Source organism: Actinia tenebrosa, unplaced genomic scaffold (assembly GCF_029948245.1).
Source record: "Actinia tenebrosa isolate PJP-AT-01 unplaced genomic scaffold, QUT_ActTen_1.0 PGA_scaffold17__23_contigs__length_9995812, whole genome shotgun sequence".
Classification (NCBI taxonomy): Eukaryota; Metazoa; Cnidaria; class Anthozoa; order Actiniaria; family Actiniidae; genus Actinia; species Actinia tenebrosa.
Window position 1 is genome coordinate 6,553,972 of NW_028292577.1, and position 27,983 is coordinate 6,581,954.

The following is a 27,983-nucleotide window of genomic DNA, read 5'->3' on the forward strand; positions in this document are numbered from 1 at the left end:
AGAATAAAAAGAATGACAATCAGTAGTTTTATTGATCTTCTTTCCTTTATTTTTCATACATTGTCACATTAAATGCAGTAAATGATCTTAATATCCTTGTTTTTAGAATGGTTGGCAATCTCCATAAATTATCTTGCCCAAGGGAAGCTTAACATCTCAGAAACTCTCCTATTCTTTGAAAAAAAACAATTGTAAGCAAAAAAATACCCCGGTGTTATCTTTTTAACGTTCGGAATAAAGAAACACCAATTCATTGCGTTGCTTATCTGCGAATCATTGATTAACAGGAAATGTTTTCTTTTTCATTAAAAGGTTTTTAATGAATGATGGAATTTATTCCCTTTTATTTTCCTATTTTATTTTCCAATTGATTTTATTGGTTTTGAATTACAAAGGAGTTGAAACGACGGCAAAGCAAGCAAACCATCTGTCTCAGGGGCGCAACGAGCAGGGAGGGGGATGAAATAGACGATCCCCCCCCCCCCCCCCCCCGAAAGAAAAAGAAAATTTTACACTTTCAGTCATTTTCTCTTTTTTTTGTGAAAGACATTAAATATAATTTCTATTTATGCAATATTTCTTTGTTTTGCAAGACCTCCTATCTTGGCACCCAAATTTCATTCATTCATGCGCGGGATTCCTGTGGATATGGCGAAAAAGCTAAACATGTCACGCGTACGCGTGTTTATTGGCGGGTGAATGGTATATTTTTTCTCAATGGTACAAAAAGAGAAAAATGAAAGAAAAGAAAGGACGAAAAAATTTGAATGGATGTAATTAAAGTACCAGCTGTGTCATCCCATAATCGAAGATTGAGAAATGATGAACAAGAGAGATTCATATTGCGATAATCAATATTCCAATTATAAAACCGATCTTCACAAACAATACTTATTTATTAGCATAAGGAAAGGAGAAATTTTCGTCGTTAGTATTGTGTGAAATAACACTAAAGATAGAACCTAAAATGTTCAATATTTGAAAAAAGCTAAAATTAATTCAAACCGAAAAATCTTGGATTTTGTAACATTGACATAAGAGCACTTAAGAATGTACCATTAAAAACTAACAAGGATGGTTTTCATAGTTGCAGTTTTCAGTCATAATTGAGGATAAAACAAACAAGGTCATTGAGTTTATAAGCGGCGAAACCACAAAACAAATAAAAAATGAAAATAAAACAAGAAAAATATGAAGAAAGTGTATGAAATTCGAACGGAATGTTAATATAGAGCAAAAATTGACTATGATTGCCTGTAAAAAAATGATAACATTGAAAAAATCCAATTTTTTTTACTGAAGTTAAATTTAGTAGAATTAAAATAAGGCGAAAATATATCCTGAATGGTGAGAAGCTTTGGAAGTCGTTTAAGTGGCAGTAAAATTCGAAAAAGGGGACTTATCTTCCCATTTTTTCCCTGTTCTAATTCTAGTTTCGAATTTAGATTTTGAAGATTAGGAATAAAATTATAAATGGAAGTTAAAAAACCGAGAATAGAGAAAAATATTTTGGTAACGAAGGAAGCCTGTAAAGTGTCAGTGGGCTCCCAAAAATTCAAGAGCTCATTTTCCAAATTTCTTATCTCTCTCTCTTTTTTTTTTTTTTTTTTTTTTTTAATTCTTTCTTCTTTTCTTCTGAAAGTAGAAAATAAACAGAAATTGGAATAATATAAACAAAAAACTATATATATATAATATCCTAAATATTATAATAGGAGTCGCAAAATACCAGATGGAATCCATTATAGTGTCAGCATGCATGCATTTCTCAACAGAAAATGTTTTTTTAATGTTGCTTTTACGTTCGTGTAATAAAATTGAAAGGGACTATGACTCTTGAATGTTCTTTCTTTAATTACGAACGATATACAATATGGATACCATTCTATATATATATATATATATATATATATATATGTATGTACATAATCAAATAATGTAATCAATCTATATTGATACTACAATAATTATATGCATACCGACTGAATCGTTATAACTTCACATTGGCTTAATCTTATATACTATCAATATTTCTTTCAGTAAAAATTATTTATACGATAAATATTTCTTTGAGTATCATTTTTACTTCCTTGATATCTTACTCAGCGAAGGGAAAAACGTACGTGTTGTCAAATGCGACATGTATGCCACATCAGCGAATACTGACATAGTTATAGCCTTGCATGTTGTTTTTTTTTTTTCCAGTTACTTATAAACATAGTTTTATTTCAAACTTTTTTTTAAAGGTAATAATTGAAGATAAATGATAGTAGTAGAGGATCCAGGGGTAGTACTATGGGTTCCATCAAGTTCCCTTGGTGGAGCAAACCACGTTTTTTTTTTTGCTCAGTACTACATAGTAGAATGAAATTGGAATTCCCCTTTCTAATAGCCAATCGCGCCAGCTACAAAGCTCGGCGTCGCGGCCATTTTGCAACCTTCCTTTTTAAAAATCCTGAGTTCATTTTTGACTCGTATATTTTTTCATTTAACCAAAAACTGTGAACATACTCAGGCATGATTTCAAAATGTTCAATGACATCGCAAAATGTTCACAGTATTATCGTACATCGCTTTAAAATTTAAGATATACGGCCTCGAGATCTCGTGTATAGTCGCAATGTTACTTTTTTTAACCATGGTCTATACATGTGCTATATCATGAAATATATCTCACCCAAATAATATATCTTTTGTTCATTCTCTCCATTTTAAAATTATCTGCCTAATGTCATTGTTCAGTTGTTGCTGTGATCCTTTTCCCAGCAAACTTGTTGTAAATTTTTTTAACGTACGATTCAAGTTCCTCTCTCAGATCCTTTCTCAGTAGCGCATATACGACAAAGTTCATAGACGACGTGCAGTAAACCAGAAGTCGAATCAGGTATATCAATGGATAGGAAATAGGAAAAGCTTCAGGCCAGATTCTGTGTATTAAATAGTATTGCCAAAATCCATTACACACTAGGAATATCAGTGTCACAAATCCTGTGGCTGTAATAGTACCATCTTTGTACTTTCTCCGCACTTGTTCGTTCTGTCCAGACGCAATGGACGGGCTTATAGCAGAATGGAAGCTTAGAGAGTTCGTAGCAAGCTGTGTTTCATGTTTCTTGATTTGCTGTCGATGTATTCTTACCACTCGAAGTATTCGAGCGTACGCAAACACTAGAAACCCACTAGCGAGAACAGAGAAAATAAGTGTCAATATTTGATCTGCGAAACCGGCGCTTTTATCATCAAACTCGTTCCAGACTGTTATAAACGTTGGGATGTTGAGAATGACCGATAGCAGCCATGCAAATGCGATTAAAAGGCGAACTCTTGAGGGATACATGAGATTAGGATAGAAGAATGGATGAAAGACACCTAAATACACATCGAACGTTAACAAACAAACATTAACCGTCGCTGATGTTAGAAACAACGGAATGAAAGAGTATATAATCGACAAGGACACGTTGCCACAACGTATCGCAAAACGACACAGGAGAAGAGCAGGAATATTAAAAGATCCGACTAAAAAATCCGCAACTCCAAGCGACAGGATGAACAAGTTCGGAGACACTCGGCTTCGAAGGGTTTTCTTTGAAGTAATGAGAAAAATAACGAGAGAATTCCCCAACGTGGTTATTATGGACACAAACGAAATCGAAATCCAGTACCATGTTGGTCTATGGTGGATGTAAGTAGCAATGTTATCTCTGGAGTAATTGTTGTAGGACAAATTATTCGATATGGACTCCATGGCGTTTTTGCGCTTTCATTCAAGACCTCAGTTTTTTCTTTCTTCTCTTTAGACTGTTTTTTCCCCCAGATGTGTTAGCCTTGTCTATATGGGTAAGCTTCCTGTTTCAAGTCTTCTCGAATGAATCTGAGTATGAAAAGGGTCGTTAGTCTCGCCCTTCTTTTAAATGATCCCGATCTTTAGACTGCGTGGTCCTAACTGCTTCAAACGCCTCTGACTTCAGCTTCAAATAACCTCTACCAAGGGCAGGTGAATTGGACTAGAATTAAAAGCAATTGTTTTCAAATAGATTAGTCAAGCTATATAAAATTATTCTATTACTCAATCTTATTCGCGCGCAGCAGAGAACAGGTTAACTTTCTCTCTCAAAGACACAGGCGACTGCCCTTGTTCTCCTTATCGCGTCAATCATTAGACATGCGCGAATTAATAAATCTACATATTCCAAGTGATTTTGACCAGCAATCGTTTGAGGGATGATAATGACAGGATGGAATACCAAAATACAATGAAACGGTTTTTTCCTTCAAAGGGACAAAAGGATTTGCCTATCCAGTTATAAATAACTATACTGGAAGCCTTATAGAACCTATGATTGGAATGATACAAGACTTTAGATTGTAGATAATGGCTTAGCTTGCTAGTCGAAAATATAATAAGCCTGGACGCAACTCTATACAATAAGACAATGTGTCTGATAAACGACAAAAACAGCTGCTCAGAGGATCGGGTTTCACGGGAAGCGGATCCCCATCTTTCTCTTCCTATTTTTATTTCCATTTTCCATCCAATTCCCATCCCGTTCATTTCTATTAATTGAATTTAACAGTTTGATATCTCCATCAGTTTCATCCATAATTCTAACGAGTTGATTTGAGACGCCCGGTTTTTTGGTCTTTATTTATTCAATGTAAGTCAGTATCCGGTAAATAACTGTTAAAGTGGATGATGGTAGATGATATAATGGATACCATTGAGTTAGTGGTTACTTTGATATAGATAGTGGCACTTATACATGCCCTCGAGCATAACTCTAATAATACCTAATACTAGCTAATGATAATGACATGTGATCTGAAACTGGAAGACATTAGCTACGACCAAACTATGGACATCATAAATGATATGAAAGATCGGCCATACGATAAAGTAGGTGTATCTATAACGGTAGTTAGATCGCATTGTCACACTCACACGCCACTCTTTCTATCATTAGTCCTTTCTTTACTACAGATAAAAGGCATAGTAGTAACGAGCAGCGTAGATACCCTCTCGATAAGATAGTAGAGTGATTATGATAAGAATTCGACCTAGCTTGAATTAAATGGCGAACAGTTTTGTAGATCATATGGTAATGAACCATTGAGACTTCACGTGCCATTGCTTTAACAAGTATTTCTTTGTGAAATTATACATTAGTGTAGACGAAATCTCAAAAAAATATGTTATAATCTCATTGAACTTCTTAGAATAAGAAAACATTGCACCGCTAGTAGTATAGTAACATAGTATATTCCGTCGCCGGAGTTAGTAGGTCTTTGTTCTTTGTCATAATTGAATTTCTCCAAGCCATTAGGCCAACAGAAGGAAAAGAATAGGACAAGGAAATGTGCCTTTTGGAACTTCTTATCGGCTGATATTAGATCGTCTGCCGCTTCAAATCAATTTACTCAAGACTAAAAACTCATTAATTTTGTAAGCCATTTTTATATAGAGGATATTACATGGGCGCACGGAGATACGAAATTTACCTTCGAGTGTTGAAAAGATCTTCAACACGAGAAGATAAATTTCGTATCTCCAAGCGCCCATGTAATATTCTGTTTATTATATAATTATCCATAAAATCAACTTAACAAGCTTCTTATTATCATAAAAAGTTTTTATTTATAAACTAATAGCTTAAATACACATGGTAACGATATTTTCACATGTGAAAATAACATGTTATTTTCACGCGTGAAAATATCAGTTTTTCGAAAAAGAGAAATATAGGTATTTAATGGATAATTATATGATAAAATAGTTTTTTATCTTATTTTTGTATCCTACATCATATTATGTTTACTATGACCATCATCATCATATAATCATCATCATCATCATTATGATGATGATATGTTATTATGAATTATAAATCAATTATAAATCAATCATTGTTATCATCACCATCGCCATGAGGATGGTGGTGAAGATGATGGTGATGGTGGTGGTGGTGATGGTGGGGGTGTTGGTGATGGTGATGGTGGTGGTGATGATGATGATGAAGATGGTGGTGGTGGTGATGGTGGTGGTGGTGGTGGTGATGGTGGTGATGATGGTGATGGTGGTGGTGGTGGTGGTGATGGTGGTGATGATGGTGGGGGTGGTGGTGATGATGATGATGAAGATGGTGGGGGTGGTGGTGATGATGATGATGAAGATGGTGGTGGTGGTGGTGGTAATGATGATGATGGTGGCCATATGCATTCTTACCTAAGTTCAAAAAGTTTACCTAGTTCGTAGGTAAGTTTTTTGAACATGTTCAAAATTCTTACTTAGACATAGTAAACTTTTAGAACATGTTCAAAAAGTTTACCTATTTCTAAGTAATTTTTTTGAACATGGTGCTCTTCTTGAACATGTTCAAAATGTTTACTGTTTCGTTTTCCCCCCATATTTCAGGAAATTATAGATGGTGAGCTTTGTCTTCACAAAATAGTATTTCCCAAGAAAATTCCTTCCTTCTTATGTATTTTTTTAGTCCAATTAACGTATTTATAGCTTTTTTACACCATCATGCTAAAGTCCTGTCCTTAGGATTTTGTGAATGGAAAATCATTATCAATAATCAAAATCATAATACAGCAACTTGAAATTTATTTGTTATATGTTTTGAAACAAAAATCAAAGATCTTCTTTCTTTTAGCATACCTAGTAGAGAATATTACACATTCTTTGCACCGAATGCATAAAGTAGTGAAAAGTTAATGGCATATAGAGTTCCTCTATGACTTTCAAAATGAGAATAATAAATAAGATTTATTATATAATAAACAACAAAAACGCAACTTTTAGTAATATCTTTAGTTCAGTTCTTATTTTTGTCTTTTCTCCCTTTGTCGTAGCTTGACCTTTTTTCACGACCTCTTTCCAGTGGTGCGGGACTTTCTCAAAACACAACTTTTTTCATGATCTCTTTCCATTGGTGCCGACTTTCTCAAAAACACAACTTTTAATGTTATCTTTGTTCAGTTCTTAAGTGTCGCAATAAACTTTTGATTTCGTGTTGTCTCTCTATGGCATGGTTTGCGATGGCTTCCAACCTGGCAGCTTTTCATGAAGTCTTTTCCATTCTGTTCTCACTTTCTCAATGCACCTTTGCCTCCATGTACTATTATCTTCCCTGTTGAAGATTTCTTTTAACTCTTCGGTAGCTGATGGGCTTTCAAAAACTTCTAGTATTCTAGATTTCCTTGGCATGTACTCTAGTTTCATGTCCTCTTCAAAGGAAATTCTTATTAGCTCACTGTCTTCTCCACTCCATTTCATTGATGAACGTCTTTCTGAAACGGCTGATGACTTAGTTTCGATTGAAGATTTTTGAAGCCAGTCCTGAACCAGGGTCTGGGGATCGACAGTACCTCGTGGTAATTCTGGCTGGTTGTCTTTTATTATATACGCTATTCTGCTTCTTATTTCTTCCAATGTATGCTTTCCCAAAACCTTTGATTTCTTGACGATTTTTTGGATTTCCTTGTTTGTTGGGCATACACCAATTTTAAAGAAATGTACAAACAAGGTTTTAATTTCTTGGTCTGCATTCTCACCGAATTTGGTAGGCCGTCCTATGACTTGTTTTTGCTTTGGCTCAAGTGAGTCTGGAACAAATGTTATTGGCATCTCTTCCACTTCTGAAACTAGTGGCATAGGCTGCTCCTTAGTTGTAACTTTGGTGGAAATTTCCTCGGTTTCATTTGTATCCTTTTCATTTTTCCTTTTACATAGTTTTTGGTTGTTCACGTGTCCAAGAGCAGAACTGATTCCTAACCTTTCTTGGTTCACTACACTAGCTTTAGCTTGGATCTTTTCTTTATGGAGACGACGGTAAAATCGTATCTCTGTTGAGAGATTATGCTCCAAAAGCTGTGCATGAATTTCTTGAGTTTTGGGGTCTTCTTCTGCCACTACTGTTGATGATGTTTTTCAAAGTAGTGTGGGAGTGAATCTTCTTTGAATTCCCAACTTCTTGGCAAATTCTACAGCTCTTCGCCCTACTGAAGACGAATCAAATGACTCTCCATTACTGCTAACAAACACTGGCCTGGCGTTGTTTGGCTTTTCGGTGTCTGTCACAAGTAAAGGTCGGCATTCTATGATGTAGTTCTTTAAGAGCTCGTACATTTCATTTGATAGGCTTGGATAAGATGATCCTTTATCGACAAGCGTCTTGTGAGATAGTATCGTTATGGAGTACTGCTTCTTCCCGTCTACAACGTGCTCCTTCGCCTTCAACACTTCTTCTATCGTAAGATGAGCCACCACACCAGACCTGCACATAGTTTCGATGAACATTCTCACAATAAGATAATCTCTTGCAAGCAATATTTCTGGTAATGTGCACTCGTGTTTCCTGTTGTATGATTTAAGAAATTCCTTTATTCTGATGGCGGTCTTGTGGGTCAGCAGCTCGTTTAGATTTTCTTTCGAGGGCATTTCATCTACGTCTTTGTCAAAGTGTTGTTCTTCTTGTTTTCTTGTGTCTCTTCTCAATGAATGTCTCCAGCTTGGCAATTTCTTTATAAGCTGCTCCACGTCGTGCTTTTTCTTTGGTTTTATCATGCGTTGTTGAAGAGCATATTTAAGGAACTTTTCAAGAGTAAGGAGATAGACTTTTAAAGACTTTGCTGATAGTCCAAACTTTGGATTTGCCTCTTTTCTTTTTAATTCTTTTTCAACAAATTCACCCCAAATGACGTCGTGTTTAGCAACCCAGTTAAAGTTTATCTTCTTGTTGTTGGATAAGATCGTCGCCATTTTGAATATCCTCTGTGCGCACTGAATGGAATCTCTTATGGTTTTTCTGCCGCCATCGGGATTTTGTAAATGCTTGCAGAAGCCTTTTAGAACTTTGACGTACAAACTGTCCCCTTCCTTGAGTTCAGAATTCCAATCTTCCAATATATTGCTTGAATTGTTTTCATCTTCGGTTGAATATTCCTCTGAAACATCTTCTTGTGTAACTTCATAGTCATCATCTTCACTATCGTGATCATTATCTAAACTATATGTACGGTCGCCGACATCTTCCATCTCAGAATCACATCTAGTAGTATCAATGGATCTTCTTTTTCCTTTCTCTGCATTTCCTTGTCTTTTTTCTTGTTCCTTTCTTTTATTGACGTTACTTTCAACTTCAGTCTTTTCGCAACCAGCTGCACCTTGCCTTTTTTTCTTCTTTGCTTTCTCGCCTCTTTCAATATCTCCCTCTAGGCTTTTGCTATCGAGCTGTCTCTTCCGGTTTCTGTTGCTTTGGCACGTTCTTGTTTTTTCTTCGTTGCATCCTTGCTTGTTCGTCTTTCTGTGCTGCTTGTTGCCGGATTCCTGATCATATTCATCTTCAGCGTCTTCTCCTTCGCCACTTGCTTTGCAATGTTTTCGTGAGAAAAATTCTTTGTGAGCCTCCCTTAATACTTGTCTATAGGTCTCAGAGTTTCTATAACAAAAAATATATACACATATTATATTTAGTATTTTGATTCTAAAGCATAAATCAAGGAGCCATTTAACTTACGTTTGAAGTTTATGTTTTACATGTAGATGTTGATGGATCCTGGCCTTATAAGCCGAGCATAGTTTACACCATCGCTGTTTACTGGCTGCTCTAAGTCTTTGTTCTTCTTTTTGTATTTTAAGCTAAAATAGAAAAAATAAATAAATAAAAAATAGCTGGTATCGCTGTATTTGGTTTATTATTTGTTTCTCTAAATCATATTTGTAATAATGAATACGAAGCTCACTTGGTCCATGTCATTTGGGTGTTGCTTCCTCACATGGCGCTTCATGTTCAACCCTTTATAGCTGCAAACGGGACAACTGTAAATGTATTTTCTGAAAAAGATATTACAGTGCTGTGTTATTTCGTGCTTATGAATTATTTTCAGCTTAGCAAAATACTGTTGCTACATCACACGACCTTTGCTCCAATTTGTTAATTCGTGCATTGACGGGAGTTAAAAAGCGCTACTTACGACTTAAAAGTACGACTTCTCTGCTCATGCATTTTCTTCTTTATCTTGTCGTTTTCACTTTTGAGGTTAATATTTTCTGTCTGAATTTTCTTGTTATCATTTCTCAAATTTGATATCATAGTCTCAAGTTTCTTTATCCTTTCATCTACATCGACATTACTCTCATTTGTTCCCTCTATTTCGTCTTCAGTGGATGTCCAACCATCTTCCTTTTCAACGTCATCATCAGTATTATAGCCTAATCTTGCTCTTTCTTCTTCGTCAAGTGGTTCACCCATTATATCTCTCCAGGTTGTTGCCCCTGCTTCCTTTACTAAAATAAAAATCGAAACTGATATAGAATGACAAGTAATTGATTAATGTGAGTTTCTTATATAGCGCATTTCAAATTACAAATAGTTATGCATATTGATGAAGGAATAACGTCCGAAACGTCGGTTCAATATTTTTTCATACCCACGGTGATAAAATTTTCAATTGAAATCATAGTTTACTTAATGGAGCGGTAAAATGGTAAGATATATCAAACAAAAGATTAAATTTTTAATAGTCTGTTCTTACCCATGCCTGGGTTGTCTTTAAGAGTGTTTGCAAACCTCTGTCTATATGACTTGTCGTAGCCTAGTAGCCCCTTTTGAGAAAAAAATACAACTTTCAAAGTTTGATTTGCACTTGCCTTTCTTCATTACAAAATTAATAACTTACTCTAGGATTCTTTTTAAGAGATTCCTTTGTCCGTTTTTGTAATAATTCCCTATACATTCTACATTCTTCTTCGGTTGAGATCGAAGAAGACTCATCTTCCGCCATGATTTTAAAAATTCTATAAAAAATGAAATAAATAAAAATTTCTAAAGATGAAAATATGTTTGGCTTCCTGTGGTAAGGCCTTAAATATATGGTATTCGGTTAGAATATGAATGAAAAAATTAGCAATCTAGCTACTCTACCAGATTAATTTTATTTACAATAGCTTTTTGTGCATAAATTCTAGAACATAAGAAAACGAGGTCATATTATTAAGCAAATATTTCAGAAATTGTCGATAATGATCAACTGACCCGTTCGTCGATCGTATAAAATGCAATAAATTCACTAAATACATGTCAAGCAGCCGTTTATCGAAACAAGATCTGAAAGAATATTCTAATATTTAAAGATTCTTAGTTAAACACCTTTTTTTTCAAGCATAATAAGCTAAAATAAGAAAAATAGTATGACAAAAGTATGACTTACCTCTAACTTCAACCATGTGCCTGAGCTGAGAGAATGAGTGCGAGTTAAGGGGGCTCATTATCGCACAATACAAATGCTATAAAAAATTTCTACAAAAGGGCATGAAGATAGGTCCTAGTGAAAAAGTATTAAATCCTGCAAAATAATATATAAGGATTGAAAATGGCGATACTATCGGTATCCCAAATATCCTTAACCCTAACCCTACCCCTCCCCCCGCAAAACGGGGGTTTGTTTTTTTTTTTAAAAAGATGCCTAGAATATCTATTAGGCACTTCAAAACGTATAGACAGACTTTGTTGGATGTTTACTCAATGCATTATCCAAGCTACAATTCAATTGCATGGTATATTCTTTGATTTTTTCATGAATTCCCATCTGAGGATAAGCTCAATTTTTTTCAATATTATCCCAAAATTAGTCACTTCCCATGCTTTGTCCCGACTATTTGTTCACTTTTAAGCTGTATTGCGAGGTATGGAACCTTTTAAACGAATTTCGGAAGATTTATGGCTTCTTATTGTTTTTCCGAAAATGTTAAATAAAAAAATAAAAATGCCTTCCTTTCACATAAAAATCCCATACACTGTTAGAGGATGCTTATCTTTATCTGTTCCATAATTATTGTCGTGTGTTTCATATATTTGATAGTCGAAAAGAGCCAAAGATTATTTTTGAACTTGTTCAAAAAGTTTACCATTAGCTGTATTTTGCGTAAAATTACGAAATTCATGCAGATTCTTTTGCAAACCTTCCTCTTAACCTTCAAAAACCATGTCTAGCAAGTTTCATAATTTTGCGTCATGTTTTAGGCAACTTTTTTTCAAGTTTCAAAAATTGACTTAACTTTGAAACCTAGGGTTCCAAGTAGTTATAGAACTTACACTAGACTTGCAAGCCTCGTAAATTTAACGTGACCCCAAAACAAGGTGGAGATCCTAGGTTGAACCAGCATAAGGAGCACTCCAGGGATCTCCAAGATTTTTGGAGAAAAATCTAAAAATAGTATTTTTTTCGATTTTTGCGGCAAAAGTTTACCTATTTGAACATTGCAGTTGGATTACTAGCTCAAAAATAGATGGTGAGCCTCCAAAATCTTGCTGCCAAAACTTTCGGTCAAATACCAAATAATCACGAAAAATGTTTTTGAAAACTGGCTATTTTCTACTTTTAATCAGTAACTGAACTTGTCCAGGGTGAGGTTCAAAAAATTTGCTAGGATGCATCTAGTGGTGGTGATGATGATGAAGATTATTTAAAGTGCTACTACGACGAAAATCGCTCAAACTTGGATTCAGCTGAAACCTCCTAAAAATACTCTTTAAAGGTCCAATAATCACTGTATGAAGTGTTTTCTCGATATTCAGTACGAAAGTATGATATTTTTACGATTATTTTTTGGAGTCTGTGACGTCATACACTCAACATCAAACATTGCTACATATATTTCTTTGTGTATAAATCCTTAATATATTTTATTCCTATGAAGCCCAAAGGGTGGCTAATGTGCTTATTTCACATTACTTGTGACTATAATTTATATTTTGGGGTGTTTGGGTATTTCTTTCTCCCTTTACTACTGATATTTTGATCATAAACTACAAAGAAATGTATGGAGCGATGTTCGATGTTGAGTGTATGACGTCACAGACTCCAAAAAATAATCGTAAAAATATCATACTTTCGTACTGAATATCGAGAAAACACTTCATACAGTGATTATTGGACCTTTAAAGAGTATTCTTAGGAAGTTTCAGCTGAATCCAAGTTTGAGCGATTTTCGTCGTAGTAGCACTTTAATATCAAAGACAGAAAACAGGGTTGTATTCTGGGGTGCCTGTGATGCTTTTCCCTCTCCCTGTCACGTGCATGTAATAAGTTTGGCAGAGGAGAGAGGAGTAGTTTGTTATGGTCAGTGGGAAGTGACTCTCCTAAAAGAAATCAGGGATACGCTCCCAGATAAAGCATTAGAATTTAGTTTTTTCATTCAAATAAACGTGTCTCCTATGTCCCAAAAGGCCTATAATTCCCATTTGTAATACTCCAGTTTCGAGTTCTCGGTTAGCGACCGCTGGACTCTAAGCCGCGTGTTCGCTTCTAACGCGAAAACGAGGCTATCCCTGTATTGCTGGCGTGACAACAACAACAATCCCTTATCAACGAGTGTGTTTTTTATTCCAAGTAGTAGCAAAAGTCAGTAATACGGTGATTTTATTTGAAATTTTTAAGTGAACTAATTCAATGGAAACCATTCCATCGCTTGATGAGCTAAAAAAGTTTACTGTCAAGGAATTACGCGAGATTTTACGTCGTGAAAATCAGACGTCGAGTGGAAACAAGTCTGACCTTGTGATTCGATGTCACACAACTTTCCAAAGGAAAGATTTAAGATTACAAGGAGATGCTGAGACCAAGGATCATTATGTAAAACCGCAAGCCAGAGAGCAAGCATTAGTAAATATCGTATCAAACACTAAAAGCAACGAAGAAACAACCTACGAAAAGCTATCGCGTGAATGTTCACACTGCCAGTGGAGCAAGGACTTACGAAACCTACCCACGTTTAACCTTGTGCAGCTTTACGATTACCTTGTAACCAAGACATCCAAGTATAACCACACATCTATTCAGACATCAGCTTACAAAAAACTCAAAGCGTATCAGTTTTTTAAAGAGGGACATATCAAAGACATTCGAGTCGGTTGTTCTACGAGAGTTACGTATGTCGAAGCAGAAGTGTTGGCTTCCATGAAGCAAGAGAAATACAAGGCCATTATCTCTTTCACTCATCTTGGAGATGTTTTAAAAGCTGCTTGTATGTGCCCAGCAGGGAGGGGTGTACATGGTCGTGGCCATTGTAATCATGTTGGTGGGGTCTTATTTGCCATGGAAGACTTCTCCCATAGAGGTTTGAAGGAAAGCTGTGAGCCAGTGTCATGCACATCAAGGCTATGTAGTTGGAATGTACCTCGAAATGTTCGGATACAGCCTAAGCCAGTGGATGACATCGTAATTACAAAGTATAGCTTTGGAAAAGAAGCAAGAAAAAAAGCAAAAAACAGCCTGTATGATCCAAGGGCTCCAGATGACAGACAAATAAACACAGGAAGACTTGAAACACTGTGTTCCAATCTTGCTCAATCTATGCAAAGCTCTTCATTTTTCTTGTTTCATGATATCAAGCCTCTGCAAGTTGATGATGAGAATTTGATTATTGACAATGTTTGTGAGTCAGTTCCTGAAAGTGCACCAGATATTGAAATAGAACAAGATATTGAGTTGCCATTCAATGATTTTTATGACATTTCAACTATGAATTTTAAGTCAATGATTGACATTTATACTGAGAAAGCTGATGACAATGAAATAGAAACAATTGAGAGGATGACAAGAGGACAGAGTGCAAATGCATCTTGGCGGGAATTAAAGAGGATTAAACTGACTGCTTCAAATTTCAAATCTGCAGCAGTCAGGACGTCAGAACCTGATAAGCTGCTAAAGAGGATGATGTATATCCCTGATGTCAGAAAGCCTGTTCCAGCACTTGAATATGGACAGTTGCATGAATCTGTTGCAGTTGAAGACTACATTGCAGTGAAAGCTAGAGAGGGGAATGCAAATTTGAAAGTCTGGGAAGTAGGAACAATTATTTCAAAAGTCAGGCCAGGATATGGGGCAAGCCTTGACAGAATGGTTTTCGACCAGAATGCTAATGGGCAGAAGCAGGGTGGATTAGAAGTGAAATGTCCTTTTTCGAAGAAAGGAATGTCTGTTGAAGAAGCATGCCAGGACAAAAACTTCTGTTTATCAATACGAGACGGTCAAGTTCCTAAACTAAAACATGGTCATCAATACTACTATCAAGTCCAGGGACAAATGTTTGTCTGTGAGCTACAATGGATTGATTTTGTAGTTTGGTTTGGTCCAGCAAACTTGAACATTGAAAGAGTATACTTTGATAGACAGTGGTGGTTTAGTTTTGTTCTACCAAGGATCGAATACTTCTATCGAAGGGCATTTCTCCCCGAAGTGTTTACAAGAAGAGTTCAGCATGGCATCCCACTTTATAAGCATGGTGGTTGGAAAAGTTTCAAGAAGACACAAAAGGCCAAAAGAAGTGTTTAGCCTTGTAAAATATAGTTAAAGTGCAGTCAGTAGTTACATGTACATGTATTTTGTGGGTATACTGACTGCAGGCTATTAACAATTTTGCACAAATTTTTATCAACATATGGTTTGTTTTTAAGAAAAACGTTTTTGGACAAAACAAGTCACTGTATTTTTATTACTAAATCTTACATACATGATTTGTATGAAATGTACAAAAAGTTCTTGGTTACTTGATAGCTAAATAGTCATTCGAAGACTTTTATAGTAGAAAAATACTTTTGTAATTATCTTAATAATAATCTCATTATTAATCAGATACATTTTGGTGGGAGTAAAGGTGGCAAAAAATTAGTTAGATAGGAGCAAACAGTAAATATCTGATTAGCTACATGAGATAGACTTAAAGGCAGGGTCCCATCAAGAATATGATATCCCTTTATTCTCCCTATTGCTCGCTCCACATGAATGCGTACAGATGCAATATGCACTGTCTCTTGAACTTCTTCAGCAGTAAGCTGATTTCTACTACCTTTGTAAGGAGGAATGTTTAAATGTACTCCCTGAGGTAAGATGTCTCCAATATCAAACCCCCTGTCAGCCATGACATTATCCCCAGTATTAAGAAATTGGATTAAGCCTGATTGCTGAGTTATAAACTTATCTGAAACCCTTCCACCCCACAGTTTAGAAACAAAGGTTACTTGACCATTTGGAGAAATACCAATTAAAGCTTTAAAAGTGTTGTGGTGTTTGTAATTCGACCATGTTAATGATTGCGCTGTCATAGAAGAGGGAACCTCCACAAATATCTCTGTACAATCAATTATTACCCTTGTTGTTGGATACAGAGCAAACTGCTCTGGCATATTTCTTCTCACTGCACTTTGAGAAGGAAATGGAAATAACTGGTCTAATTCAAAATATAAAAAATTTATCCAGGTACAAAAAATCTTGGAAAAATGACCCATAGAGATGTTAAACCTATCAGCTAAATCCCTGACAAAAAGACCAACTTTAAGTCTAACTAATACCATAAAAAACTCATTTATAAATGTTATGTTCCTTTTGGGACCTGGTTTCTTTTTGCCTTGTTCTTGATATGTCTGGGAATCTTTTACATCACCACTGCCCCAATACTGCATTTTTTCAAGTTTTGGTTCAATGTAATTAAAAAAGTGCACAAGTGTATCATAGTTGGGGAATCCAGTGTAAAACTGAATGGCAGAGTCATCATCTTTAAATTTCTGAAGGCTGAATTCCCTTTCTTTGTAGTCATCAAGTTCTTTCTGTAAATTTCCCACTTTAACCCTAAGACTGTTCAACATCTCTGACTTGACTTCTAGCCTTTCCTGCATAGTCTGTTGGTATTCGCAAGGGTACTTAGGTGTTTGAGTAAAGGTGAAGGCATAATCATGGTCATTATTCTTTGAAGATGATGGAAAATCAAATGACCAGTCAGTCTGTGTGGATTTTTCTTGTACCTGCAATACAACAAGAAAGTTTTTTGTCAAGTTTACTCTCATAAATATATAATAATAAATATAGCAATGAACAACAATAACATTATGGGTAGTTATTTAAAACAGCACAACACATTTATAAGTTTTACAAACATTTATATTTGAGCACTTGGATGGCATTCTGTGCTGCTATCAGTGCAACATAAAATGAGACTTATTAGTTTTATACTCGCAAGGTAAACCCATAATACCAAGGGTATATTTTTTGGGCAAAAGAAAAAAAACATTCATAATAGTTTGTATGTAACTACCTGAGGCATATCAGTTTCGTCAGTCTCGCATACATTTACTGCAGGTTCACTGGGGCTCTCTTCAAGGTCCTTTTTCTCTTCAATGTCAATGTAAACGCTTTGTTCTTGAGGCTTTGGTGACACATTTTCTTTACTTTTTAACACTCTTCTTGTCAAAACTCTTCTTGTCTTTTTCTTGGGTTGAGGTGACCACTCGAAAATCGATGGCTCTGCACCTGCAACAACAGTGAAACGATAGTGATAAATAGGTAATTTTAAACAGTGAAACGAGTTTTGAGTAAGCTACTAGGTTCGAGCTAGTCTATAATGGGCACAAGGAAAGTAGAATTTAATGTATCTGACTTTTTACTTATCATTTGACTGAAAGAACATGTTATAAGCCATTACATAGGCTCCATGCATGCAGTAAGCATTTTGAATGAAACAATCAAACAAAGTAAATCCAGCTTGATCGATAATCACTTAGCTCACGTACCTGGCCGTAACCTATGTCGCGTTCCTCCTGGAGGTTTGTAAATGTCTTCTTGCTGAAAATGTTTATCGCAGACCACTGTAGATGGCTTAACATAAAATCCATCTCTCCCATGCTGCCTCTTGATCAAGTTGCACCAGCGAGTTCGCAAAGATACCTTCGCTGGGAACTGGAAAAACCGAATGTTTGAACGGCTTCCATCGTTCAAGTATTCAAAGCTATTGCAAGCTGCTGCTGCACATTGCTTTCCTCGGCTTCTTTGCCTTTTCTTGTTAGTATTATTTACCTCCATAAGTCGTTGAAACGATCAAAAAGCTTTCTTAACAGCAACTAATACTAAAAACCTCTTATATCTGTCACAGAGAGATGAGTTCGTATACAGGGATAGCCTCGATTCCAAGTTATCGAAGCGCGCCCCAATATCTTTTTCCAGCGGTCTTACGCGATCTAGCAAAGGGAGTATTCTCTTCAGAATAATATTCTTTACTTGAGTCATATCCATATTCATGTATCTCAGTCATGCACGGCCATTAAACAAGAAAATGTTACTCTAGAGAATGACAGGTGGTCTGAAATGGGCAAACATTATTCCCAAGGTAAAAAGATATGTATTTGTGATTTATATAATGCTATACTTCGTTTGACTTTTTGTTGTTCATCTACCAACCAGAGATCGATTGGCTGGTGACACGAAGCAACTACTGACGACGAGTTTTTTTTTTTAGCGTTTCGCTATACTATTGTGGGTATTTTTTTGTTGTTGTTGTTGTTGTTTTTGTTTTTTTTTTTTTTTGTTTTTTTTTTGTAGCTCTCGAATAGAAAATATAGTAATGGCTTGCGAAATTACGTAAAATATTAACTTACACGAATGGGACGAGAGCCAAATAGAGAAACTCACCCCCTTGCTCAGAAAATATGGAACACTTCAAAGATGGAATAGTCGGTGAGGACGGCCTCCCATATGTTTGTAAGCTAGATTAGATATTTCAGTATTATAAATGGACAGTAATTGCGATACGGATGCGGTATTCAAGCATTCTGATTGGCTGTTCTTTTTTTCTTTGGCGCAATGTGGTTGGTTTATAAAAACGGCAAATGAAACCTTTCGAGTGTTGAGTTATCGTGTGATTATCCGCCCACGTGCTCCTCTATATCACCTATACATCGATTTAAATTAATGCCACTATGTTAAATAACATTATAGGGGCGGATCCAGGAGGCCAAAAAATATGAAATTGCAAGAGGATGCTGCAAGAGAAAAATAACATTGAGAAGTATTTTGAATTCAGCAAAACTCCAGTTTCGACTTCTCTTTTCTCAGCCTTAGTCTCGGTTGTGCGTTATTGTATTCAGCTATTCAACCAAAGACCATGGTATTTTAATAAACTCGTATTGTTCAGTAGTGCGTACTTTCCTTACTATCCCCGTTCGTCATTTAACAAACTAACGTCACACTTCATGATCCAATTTATCCCTAAGGGTGTAACGTAAATGCTTCGCATGTAAATCTGTAGGCTCCTAAAAATTATTTATCTTATGGCACACTTTGAGTACAATAATAATGATAATAAATAATAACTAATAATAATGATTATTATTATCATTATATTTTTTTAGGAAAGTTAGAATACCTAAGGTTTATGGTTTAAACCCGGTCAGATTGAATGAACTTTATTGAAAAGTCAAGAATAAAATAATAATTATTATTATACAGCCTCTCATTAATCCCATATAGGTAACTGTCCAATTATTTTCTTAATCGGACAGGTCTTGTAGATATGGAATTAATTAGGCAGCTATATAATTAATAGGTAATGGGATTTCATGCTCCCCAATCAAGAAATAATTAGACTCGAAAAATCCCTCTGACTGCCAAATTGGACTCGGCCTACGGCCTCATCCAATTTTGGAAGTCCTCGGAATTTTCCTCGTCCAATTATTTCTTAATTGGACAGCATGGAGTCCTATTACATATACCAATAATAATGATAATAATAATGATAATGATAATAATAATAATAATAATAATAATAATAATAATGCCTTTTAATAATTTTTAAGCGTGTTTTAAAAATAGCAATAATGATCGCTGTTATTTTGCACAACGTTAAACGTGGTTGAAATGTTGGGTACGAGTAAAAAGGCACTTCGGAGGCTACGGGGGTGCTTATACCTTTTACCCCCCCTGGATCAAAGTCATCTTAAAATATACTGCTAAATTTCATACTAATTACAGTAGAAAGGTTTTGGACTGATCAACTAAAATGTCGCATACTTCTGAATGAAATTTTGTGGAACTGATTCTTCAACTGAATTGTTTTAAAATATTAAAAGATATTATTATTATTATTACTATTATTATTACTATTATTATTATTATTATTATTATTATTATTATTATTATTATTGAAAGATATTTGACACGTTATATCTATCGGCAATGCACATTGCCTAGCTATTTGAAATCTTTACGACGGATGTCTTCCATGGTTTCTTATGGGATTTTAAAAGCATTTGTCTGTCATATTTCTAGTATTAACATGTAAAATATGTCACTATAATTGACGGCTTTTGCGGTAAAAAAAAAAAATGAAAATGAAAAACAAACAAAAGAAAACCTTAATAATTAATGTGAAATATTTGTGGTCTTGTTAAATAAAGCTAAGATAGCCGGCTTTTTTTAAATCTTTTTCAGTCACTTCCCTTTTTATAACGTTAAATTATTTCGAAGCTCATGCAAATTTAACTAAGTAATCGATCCTAGGAGAATCTTTCGGTTTTATCACAGTCTTCAAATAACCTTTTATTATGATTCTAATCATAAAGTTTAAGCTATTCATTCAACATGATGTTTTGACCATTAGTTCTTATTCATTCCACTAACTTCCTATAAAAACGCCATAAATTCAGTTGTAGCCTAATTACAAAAATTAAATTTAAAATCTTCTTATTCATTATAACGGAACAGGATTGCCGCTAGCCCAAGAAAATACTAATTTCTGTAAAAATTCTAATACGTATATTCATCCTAATACGTATATTTAAGCACATTTTATTTATTTTAAATTCTCACTGGTAATGACGAGAAACAGGTATTTTAAAATTTCAAGCATTTAAATAAAAAATAGGTCTTACCACATCGTTTTTCCAGGACTCAGTTTAACCTGACCTTGAAGCTCTCTGGTTCTAAATACAAGAAGTAATTACTAAATATTTGATTCTATGGTTTTCCGAACCAATATTGATCATGAATTATTAATGAAGATGCTGTGCTAACAATGAAGATATAAATATCAAAATTCCTACTCTGAAATGGGTTTCTTATTAGTTTTTGATTGGTTGCTTTACATTGCTTGCGCGACTGTAATTGGTTGTTACAGGGGAAGTCATTTGTGTTTTACATTTTCATCCATTTCCATTAATTCTTTACGATGCAAACGCACGTACGTCTATACTAAAAACCCTTATTAGTGGTCAAGTCCGTCCTGAGATAACCAGCTGTATGTGAATGTATGGCCCCTTCTTAAAATTATGCGAGGCTAAAATCAAAACACAAGAGAAATCACATTTTTCCTTGAAGGAATTTCTTTTAGTTTTTGTTTTTAGTTATCCTCGCATGCAAGATAATTTTGAGAAGGGTCTATAGATTATCTGATAACATCAACATATTTAAAACAAAGCTCAAGACATATTTATTTCAACTTGTTTATCAATAATATAGTTTTACTCTAGAAGGCATTTAAAGCTTCTTATGTAAATTCATGTTTTGCGCTATTTCCATCTACTTTTTTAGTTATGTATCTATATTGGATTACATATATTTCATTAGTTTTAAATTTTCTTTTTCTGCTTTTATAATTTTGACTTTTTGTTGTAAAAAGCATTGAGTTTTAGAAATAAGTTTTTAAAAAAATAAACGTTATTCAGTAATGTTATTATTATTCAAAGACCTTTGATTTTTTTTCAATGCAATGACATATTTCGCGATGAGTTCTATAACTAGGTTGTGTCATATATTAGAGCGATTTTCATGTTTGAGCGACCTGAATATCTTTGTTGCTTCCAACAGGTTAAAAAATATTATAAACTAACTTGGAGTAACTGGAGTGACAAATACTCAATATATTGAATTCTTGGTCTAAAATTGCAGAACTCCTAAAATATAACTTATGAAAAATTCATCGAAAAGTATAGTTTTAATAGGAAATCTAAATGAAAGATGAAATCCGTAAATATGCGTAAATTAAGAAATTCTTACGTCCAACAAATGCTTAAAAATCATCATAAAAACCAGTGTGTTAAAAAGAGATCAATTTTACAGACATTTATATAGTTTATATGTTATTTCCAGCTTGTCTCATTACTATTCCGTTTCAGTCATCCCCCCCCCCCTCCCCACCCTTTTAAAAAAACAAATGAAACAGAGATTTGAGAAAAATTAAAATACTCATTTAAGTCAAAGTGATATTCTCCTTTTGAAAAAATGTCAAAAAAAAATTCCAGCAAAGAAGAGCGCGCGGAACTCGAGTCTTAATTGTTTAGTTGTATGTCCTGTGTTTGATACTTGGCGCCCATCCACACGTAATGGGAGACTTTTGAAAACTGATTTTCATATTAGTTTATTTCCGTATTGGCCTTCCGTCCACATACAACCGGTGAATTCGCTACTGGAAAATGCAACCCTTTCGAAAACGGATACGCGTGGAAGAGCTTTAATAAAAAACTTAGTTATACGTGTGATACTTGCTTGCCATATTGCCCACTAAGTAATCTATTTTCGACACATTTATTGAACAATATGGCACGCGGAAAAATACATGCATATCAATATATTTAGACATTGAGAATCAGTTTCTAGAAAGCGCGAAAAACTACAAATCTACCACCTTGGCAGTATTCAACCGACTTTTTAGGAATGTGTTTAATGGTACCAAATATTAGAAAACCAATATTTCAATAAATATTGGACACCTGTTATCGATGAAACAAATCTGAAAAAGTGTGATATCCATAAATGATGTTCAAAAAAATACTCCCAAAAAAATGTCGGAAAACAAGTGAAATTTAAAAAGTGAAAAAGAAAGAAATTATAACAGGAGAAGAAAAATAATCTTTACAAGTTAAGCTAAAGACTAGTTTTGAAAGGAGTTTGAGCGCGTATAATCACGTAAGTGTCTTTCATTTTTTACTCATATATTTATAAGATTGCAATTAAACATTTTGCTAAATGTTTACATTCTTATCCTTGCGCTTTATATGATTGTCATAACTTCATTTATTTTTCATTCCGTGAAGGTTGCTACTTAAAGTCGCTTCAAAAATTATTTTGAAATCAATACACTTCCGTGACACTCGAATTTCTTCTCACCTTAAACTTGATCTTCAACAACATGTTTTCCGCTTTAAAGTTCGTGTGAATGAGATTCTGTGTTTGCTCATTGTCTTGTACATACAACTGTATTAACTTTACCTCTTAAACTCGCAAGATATTTACTTCAAATTCGAAGATAAACGACGCCATTTGAAGCCATTACTATCTTTAGTCAGTTTTCTTCGACTTGAATGTGTACTAGTATACGTATATATACTTATAAACCAGGTCGTTTTTACCCGATTGAAGAGGATTTTCCATGACTTCATAGTCTTGCGTCTGCTCCAAGTTTATACGAAATAATATCAGTTTTACACTAATAAGTATTGGAAAGGCGGTAAACAGCGGTGTAATTTTAAACGCGTATTTTAAACCCTCCCACTTACAGCTCATCATCTATAGATTACTGATTATACGCACGCAGGCTAGGTATTTCACAAAACCAAATATACGAGCTCCGTACGTAACGGAAAGTGTATGGTAAAATGAAACTTGGATGTATTTGTATTTTTTTCATTTAAAAAAAGATAAAACCTTTTTTTATATTATAAAAAGATACGGTTTATGTGTATCGAGTTAAATTCAGTAGAGTGATTTATTTTGAGATCAAAAAGCGCTTACTTGCGAAAAAAGTTAAACTGGTATCCAGAGATTATTACATTTATCCTCCGGCGTTTGCTTTACAACCGCCCAAAGAGAAATAGAACCTTCATAGTCGGGGTATTTAAAAAAAAAGAAGAGGAAAAATCCTTCCAACCTTTGATTTGTCGTTTCTTGATATAGCGGCGTTTCGAACCCTACTTTGTTTGATTCATCACTCGATGTTTAATTTTTCATCTTTCCTTTATGTCTTCCAAGGTCTCTCCAAAAATTCTCTATCAAAAATCAATTCTTTTAAATTTTAAATTAAAAATTCAAATCTGTTTGGCAGCAGTGGTTTGTCTCAAGTCGATATTCTAAGAGATTTTCATCACTCACATTTTATTATATTATTTTCATGTCATTCATTCATTTTGGTATTTTTCCTTTCATATCAAGTCGTTCACCATCTCAATATCTTTAAAGCCCCGTTTACACTAGCGATTTTTGCTGCGATGTTTTTGCGATTTTGTCCATAATAAATAATGGTAAAGAGATACCAAGATTTTCCTAGACGAATGTCTCTTTTGAAGGATGAGACAAAAGATTTCATATTTCCGAAAATTGCCACAAAAATCGCAACAAAATTCGCAGCAAAAATCTCCAGGGTAAACGTGGCTTAATATTAACAGCTAACCAATATGATATTTCATTATTATTTTGGTTCATCTTTTTTTCCTATTAAGTTTTGTCTTTTACGAATACCATCTAAACCTTGCCAACGTGTTTTCCAGTCGTAAATTAATCCCCATTACAAACATCTTTGTATAGTCAATCATAATCTTTTTAGCTTTTCGCAGAAACTACAGATTAAAACCAACGTTATCGGCTTTTGAGAACACTGTAATCTTTTCTTGTAAGTCTCATAAAATTTTTTATGCAAGACGGCTCGATGAGGCGGAAAGCAAGTGGTTAGTTTTGAACGCTATCCCTCAAAAAGCAAGATTTTTTTAAAATAGAAAAAGCTGTACTATTTTTTGCCAAAACCTTTCAAACTTTTCGAACTTATAATTTAGGATTCTCGGGTAGAAGGAAGGTACTGGTGATGAGACGGAGTTTCCTTCCCAGTTTTTCTTCTTGCCACAGGAAGCCCAGTTCAACGTTAACGAAGTTGGCTTCATCTTATACTGCTATATCTAAAAATACTTGATTAATTGAACCAGGAAGGAATAATAGACTTAGAAGCTTGTAGAAATTCTGTTGGGGGATTTTGAAAAAGCCAGGTAAAAAACTTATGCATAAGGAAACATAGGATCACGTGACCCTCTGGATTACAATCAATTCGATGATCGATTCGTGACTTAGACAAACCACATATTTTAGGTGTTTTTTTAAGAATCCGGCAAGTTTCCATGCTTCCTACAATAAAGAAAAACTTAAAACTGAAGAATAATACATTTATGAAAAGGCAGAGTTAGAAAAAATAAGGTAAAAATAAACAATCTAAAAACGTCCATTCAAATCCATCTGGCTTTGAGTTATTCAAAACCAAAAACTTGAAAATCATTGCCTGTCACTACTAAACTAGAAGTTTCCACACAAAAAAACAAATTAAATATTAAACATTATTAACTGTGGTTTTTAGAAGGATAATAATAGCGATTGTATATCTAGCACTTGGAGGTTTTTTGCGATTCCTATTCACTAATTTTAAAGAATTTTTATGGTTAACCAACGTTTCCGTTCACGTTTGCCGTAAACAACATTCTAAAAGCCCGAAGCTTAACGATACCGGCTTTACCGTCATATCCAGAGATCTTACTGAAACTATATAGATGTATTTGTCATATTTTCTTTTTGTTTTCTTTCTAAGGCAGTTTTTTTCTCTAAGGGCCGGTTCGTACGTCGAATATTTCATGCGCCGAACCAAATGCTAAAAATTAAGATCATGAAAAGTACGACGTCTGAACCAATTAAGTTTGACCATAACATTGAGATCGAACCAATCGTTAAGATCGACTGAAGCGGTCGGAAATTACGACTTCGGAGCTACTCTGATTCAAACGACGAATTTTTCATGAACCGAACCTAATGCATATATTATATTTAATCGCGAAATGCTTGACTTGGTAAAATCTAATTGGATCGACTGAATTTGGAACGACGTCTGAAGCAAAAGCAGATATTTGACGGTCTTTGGTCGATCTTCAACGTGTTAGGTTCGGTTCATGAAAAGTTCGACGTATGAACCGGGCCTTATAAGGCATGCTTGACGAGATCTTGGGTTTCCAATATGGCGGCCAAGTGCGGAATATACTTCATGTATCACCTCAACCTTTGCGTCTTGGATCTAACATGGAATTTGATTAGCGCAAAAGTACAGATGGGGATAGATCTTGAAACAGCCACTCCTTGACCTAGGCAATGCATGGATCAGTGTGTGTCACAGGGTAGATAGGGGATGGGGTCAGTAAAGTTGTAGGTTTTACAGGAAGGGGAGGACTGGGAATGAGACGGTTTATAGAAAAGTACTCAGTCCCCCTCGTCCCCCAACAAACCGTTCAGTAAATCTCAAAGCCAAGATTTCCTTTAAACATGAGATGCTGTTAAATTCAGAACGCATCGTTTGAAACGATACTCAACTAGATCCTAACGTACGACCAAGCCATTCTATGACATCTTACACAAAGTGTCCACCGGACAGTATGATAGAAAAAACCTTCAAATTTTATCGATACTCTGAAACAAACTCTGGGCGCTGATCAAAGTAAGGCCAAGGCTCACAGATTACTCACATATTTAATTAGAATTTAGCATGCTAGGTTTTGCAGAGGGAGAAAAAGCCTTGAATCAAGAAAGAGACCTTACAAACTCTAATCACGTGATGCCGAGTACAAAAATCGAACCCAGACCTCAAAAGTGAGAGGCGAGTGTACTACCGCTGCACTATCGTCCTTGACTTCCGGCATGATTCAATCTATTCTTGTCGATGACAAATCCAGCTTACAACTTTAATTACAATCTGTTTAAGACGCACTTAGTAAGCGAAATTGGACAAAACAATTTTCGATTTTCGTCCTTAACGACTCGAGTAAAAGCGGAAGGAACATGATGATTATACCATTTAAGAACTTTTACCTGTCCTTATAATTCTTCTTGATTTATCACTCTTATTAGGCTAAGAACACAAAGTCGAACAAACATATTCGTTATCTACTGTTCTTTAAAATATTAATTTAGAACTTAAATATTTTGACTCTCACCTCCCCCCATAGCAGTCGTCTCCCTTTCCCTACCCCTCCCCCTACTTAAAGAATAAACTGTCCAAGCTGGGGGTGAAAAGACTGAACGAAAATCTTTTTTGATGTTGATATTTTTCATTTTTTGACCCCCAGGTTACAGAATAACGATGATCAACTTTACAATCAGGATGCCAACATCGCTTAAGTACAGAAGTTTATTTTGAATTCTTATAGTTTACCCGTATATCTTTTGACCGGATAAAATTAAGGTCACAGCGGGAATTCAATTTAAAAGTATCATGAAGCAAAGCAGCACGAAATATTTAAACCCCACATTAAAGTTTATCCTCCAGTGCTACTCTACGCAAGCACAAGCTGTATCATGGCCGAAAAACCTTAAGACGGAATAGGAGAAGTTCAAGCCGTTCAATATTTATTTACCAATGTCCTAACAACCAGTTTTTCTTCTGCAGCCTTAACAACCTATTCTCATATGATTTTGAAATTACATATGGCTAAGATCTGGCGATACATATAAGTACAATCCAGATCCAACTATACATAAGTACAAGTCCAGATCAGCCTTTCACAACTTCAAGTCGCGTAAAAAAATGAACCAGCTCAACTAGAAACCGTGGACAGCTGTTTCGCGGCCTGTATTGGGCCTCGTCAGCACAGTGTATCTAGTGAGCTTGCAATCCCACATTGACTTTCTTTAACTAGGAATTTGAATTTTTTATTCTAAATCAATTCAATATCGTTTTTGGTCTCCTGGCTAGCATGAGAAGAAAAAAAAAATTTGAAAAATTCGACTTGTGATGTTGAGGTATTTTAACAACATTGTGGCTAAAAAGAGTTCTAGTTTTCAGTTGTATTTCTAACACGCGCATTGAGATAAAGAAGTAAAAAGATTACACAAATCAACTTACTTCGTAAAATATTTCAGTCGTTGCCGCCGGTTTTAGCTGCGTGCTTTTGTCTGAATACCATGTACAGAACCAAGTATAGAGGAACCAGCTATGAGAAAAATGATCCAAGAACGATAGCTCTGAGATAGCTATTTCCAGCAGCACTCGGACCTTTATAAATGTTTTTGTATTATCTAAAGTAAGTTCATCAAGGATCTTTGGGCTTAGCCACTTAACAACCATTTCAAAAACAGCTTTCCAATCGATCTGCACCGTCATGCGCAATCTGCGATCATGGAACTCGTTAAACCGGTTT

General features: G+C 35.0%; 5 protein-coding genes across 9 annotated transcripts in view; 2 read left to right on the plus strand and 3 right to left on the minus strand.

Moving 5' to 3' along the window:
• Positions 1–27,983, plus strand: part of LOC116286214 (tachykinin-like peptides receptor 86C) — a 67,863-nt gene that overhangs the window by 30,081 nt on the left and 9,799 nt on the right. The window lies entirely within an intron of this gene.
• LOC116286233 (5-hydroxytryptamine receptor 6) lies at positions 1,941–27,954 on the minus strand. 4 transcript variants are annotated; one of them, XM_031692697.1, is made up of 2 exons: positions 27,689–27,930; positions 1,941–4,007 (listed from the first exon to the last, which is right to left on the minus strand). In XM_031692697.1, exon 2 carries the CDS (start codon positions 3,746–3,748, stop codon positions 2,732–2,734), a length of 1,017 nt encoding a protein of 338 aa, XP_031548557.1. In that variant the 5' UTR covers positions 3,749–4,007; positions 27,689–27,930; the 3' UTR covers positions 1,941–2,731. The 4 variants fall into 4 exon arrangements, with proteins under 4 accessions (XP_031548557.1, XP_031548556.1, XP_088888241.1 ...); XM_031692696.1 differs by lacking the exon at positions 27,689–27,930 and adding an exon at positions 22,936–23,171; XM_089032115.1 differs by lacking the exon at positions 27,689–27,930 and adding an exon at positions 20,703–20,750.
• On the minus strand, positions 7,922–10,801 carry LOC148910367 (uncharacterized). The gene is made up of 6 exons (XM_089031938.1): positions 10,684–10,801; positions 10,540–10,609; positions 9,979–10,291; positions 9,748–9,838; positions 9,522–9,643; positions 7,922–9,443 (listed from the first exon to the last, which is right to left on the minus strand). The coding sequence occupies exons 1-6, from the start codon at positions 10,786–10,788 to the stop codon at positions 7,934–7,936; spliced, it is 2,211 nt and encodes a 736-aa protein (XP_088888064.1). The 5' UTR covers positions 10,789–10,801; the 3' UTR covers positions 7,922–7,933.
• Positions 13,262–16,067, plus strand: LOC148910368 (uncharacterized). Its single transcript, XM_089031774.1, has one exon. The coding sequence runs from the start codon at positions 13,456–13,458 to the stop codon at positions 15,337–15,339; it is 1,884 nt and encodes a 627-aa protein (XP_088887900.1). The 5' UTR covers positions 13,262–13,455; the 3' UTR covers positions 15,340–16,067.
• Positions 15,482–18,022, minus strand: LOC148910369 (uncharacterized). Its single transcript, XM_089031775.1, has 3 exons — positions 17,571–18,022; positions 17,096–17,310; positions 15,482–16,805 (listed from the first exon to the last, which is right to left on the minus strand). Exons 1-3 carry the CDS (start codon positions 17,857–17,859, stop codon positions 15,636–15,638), a joined length of 1,674 nt encoding a protein of 557 aa, XP_088887901.1. The 5' UTR covers positions 17,860–18,022; the 3' UTR covers positions 15,482–15,635.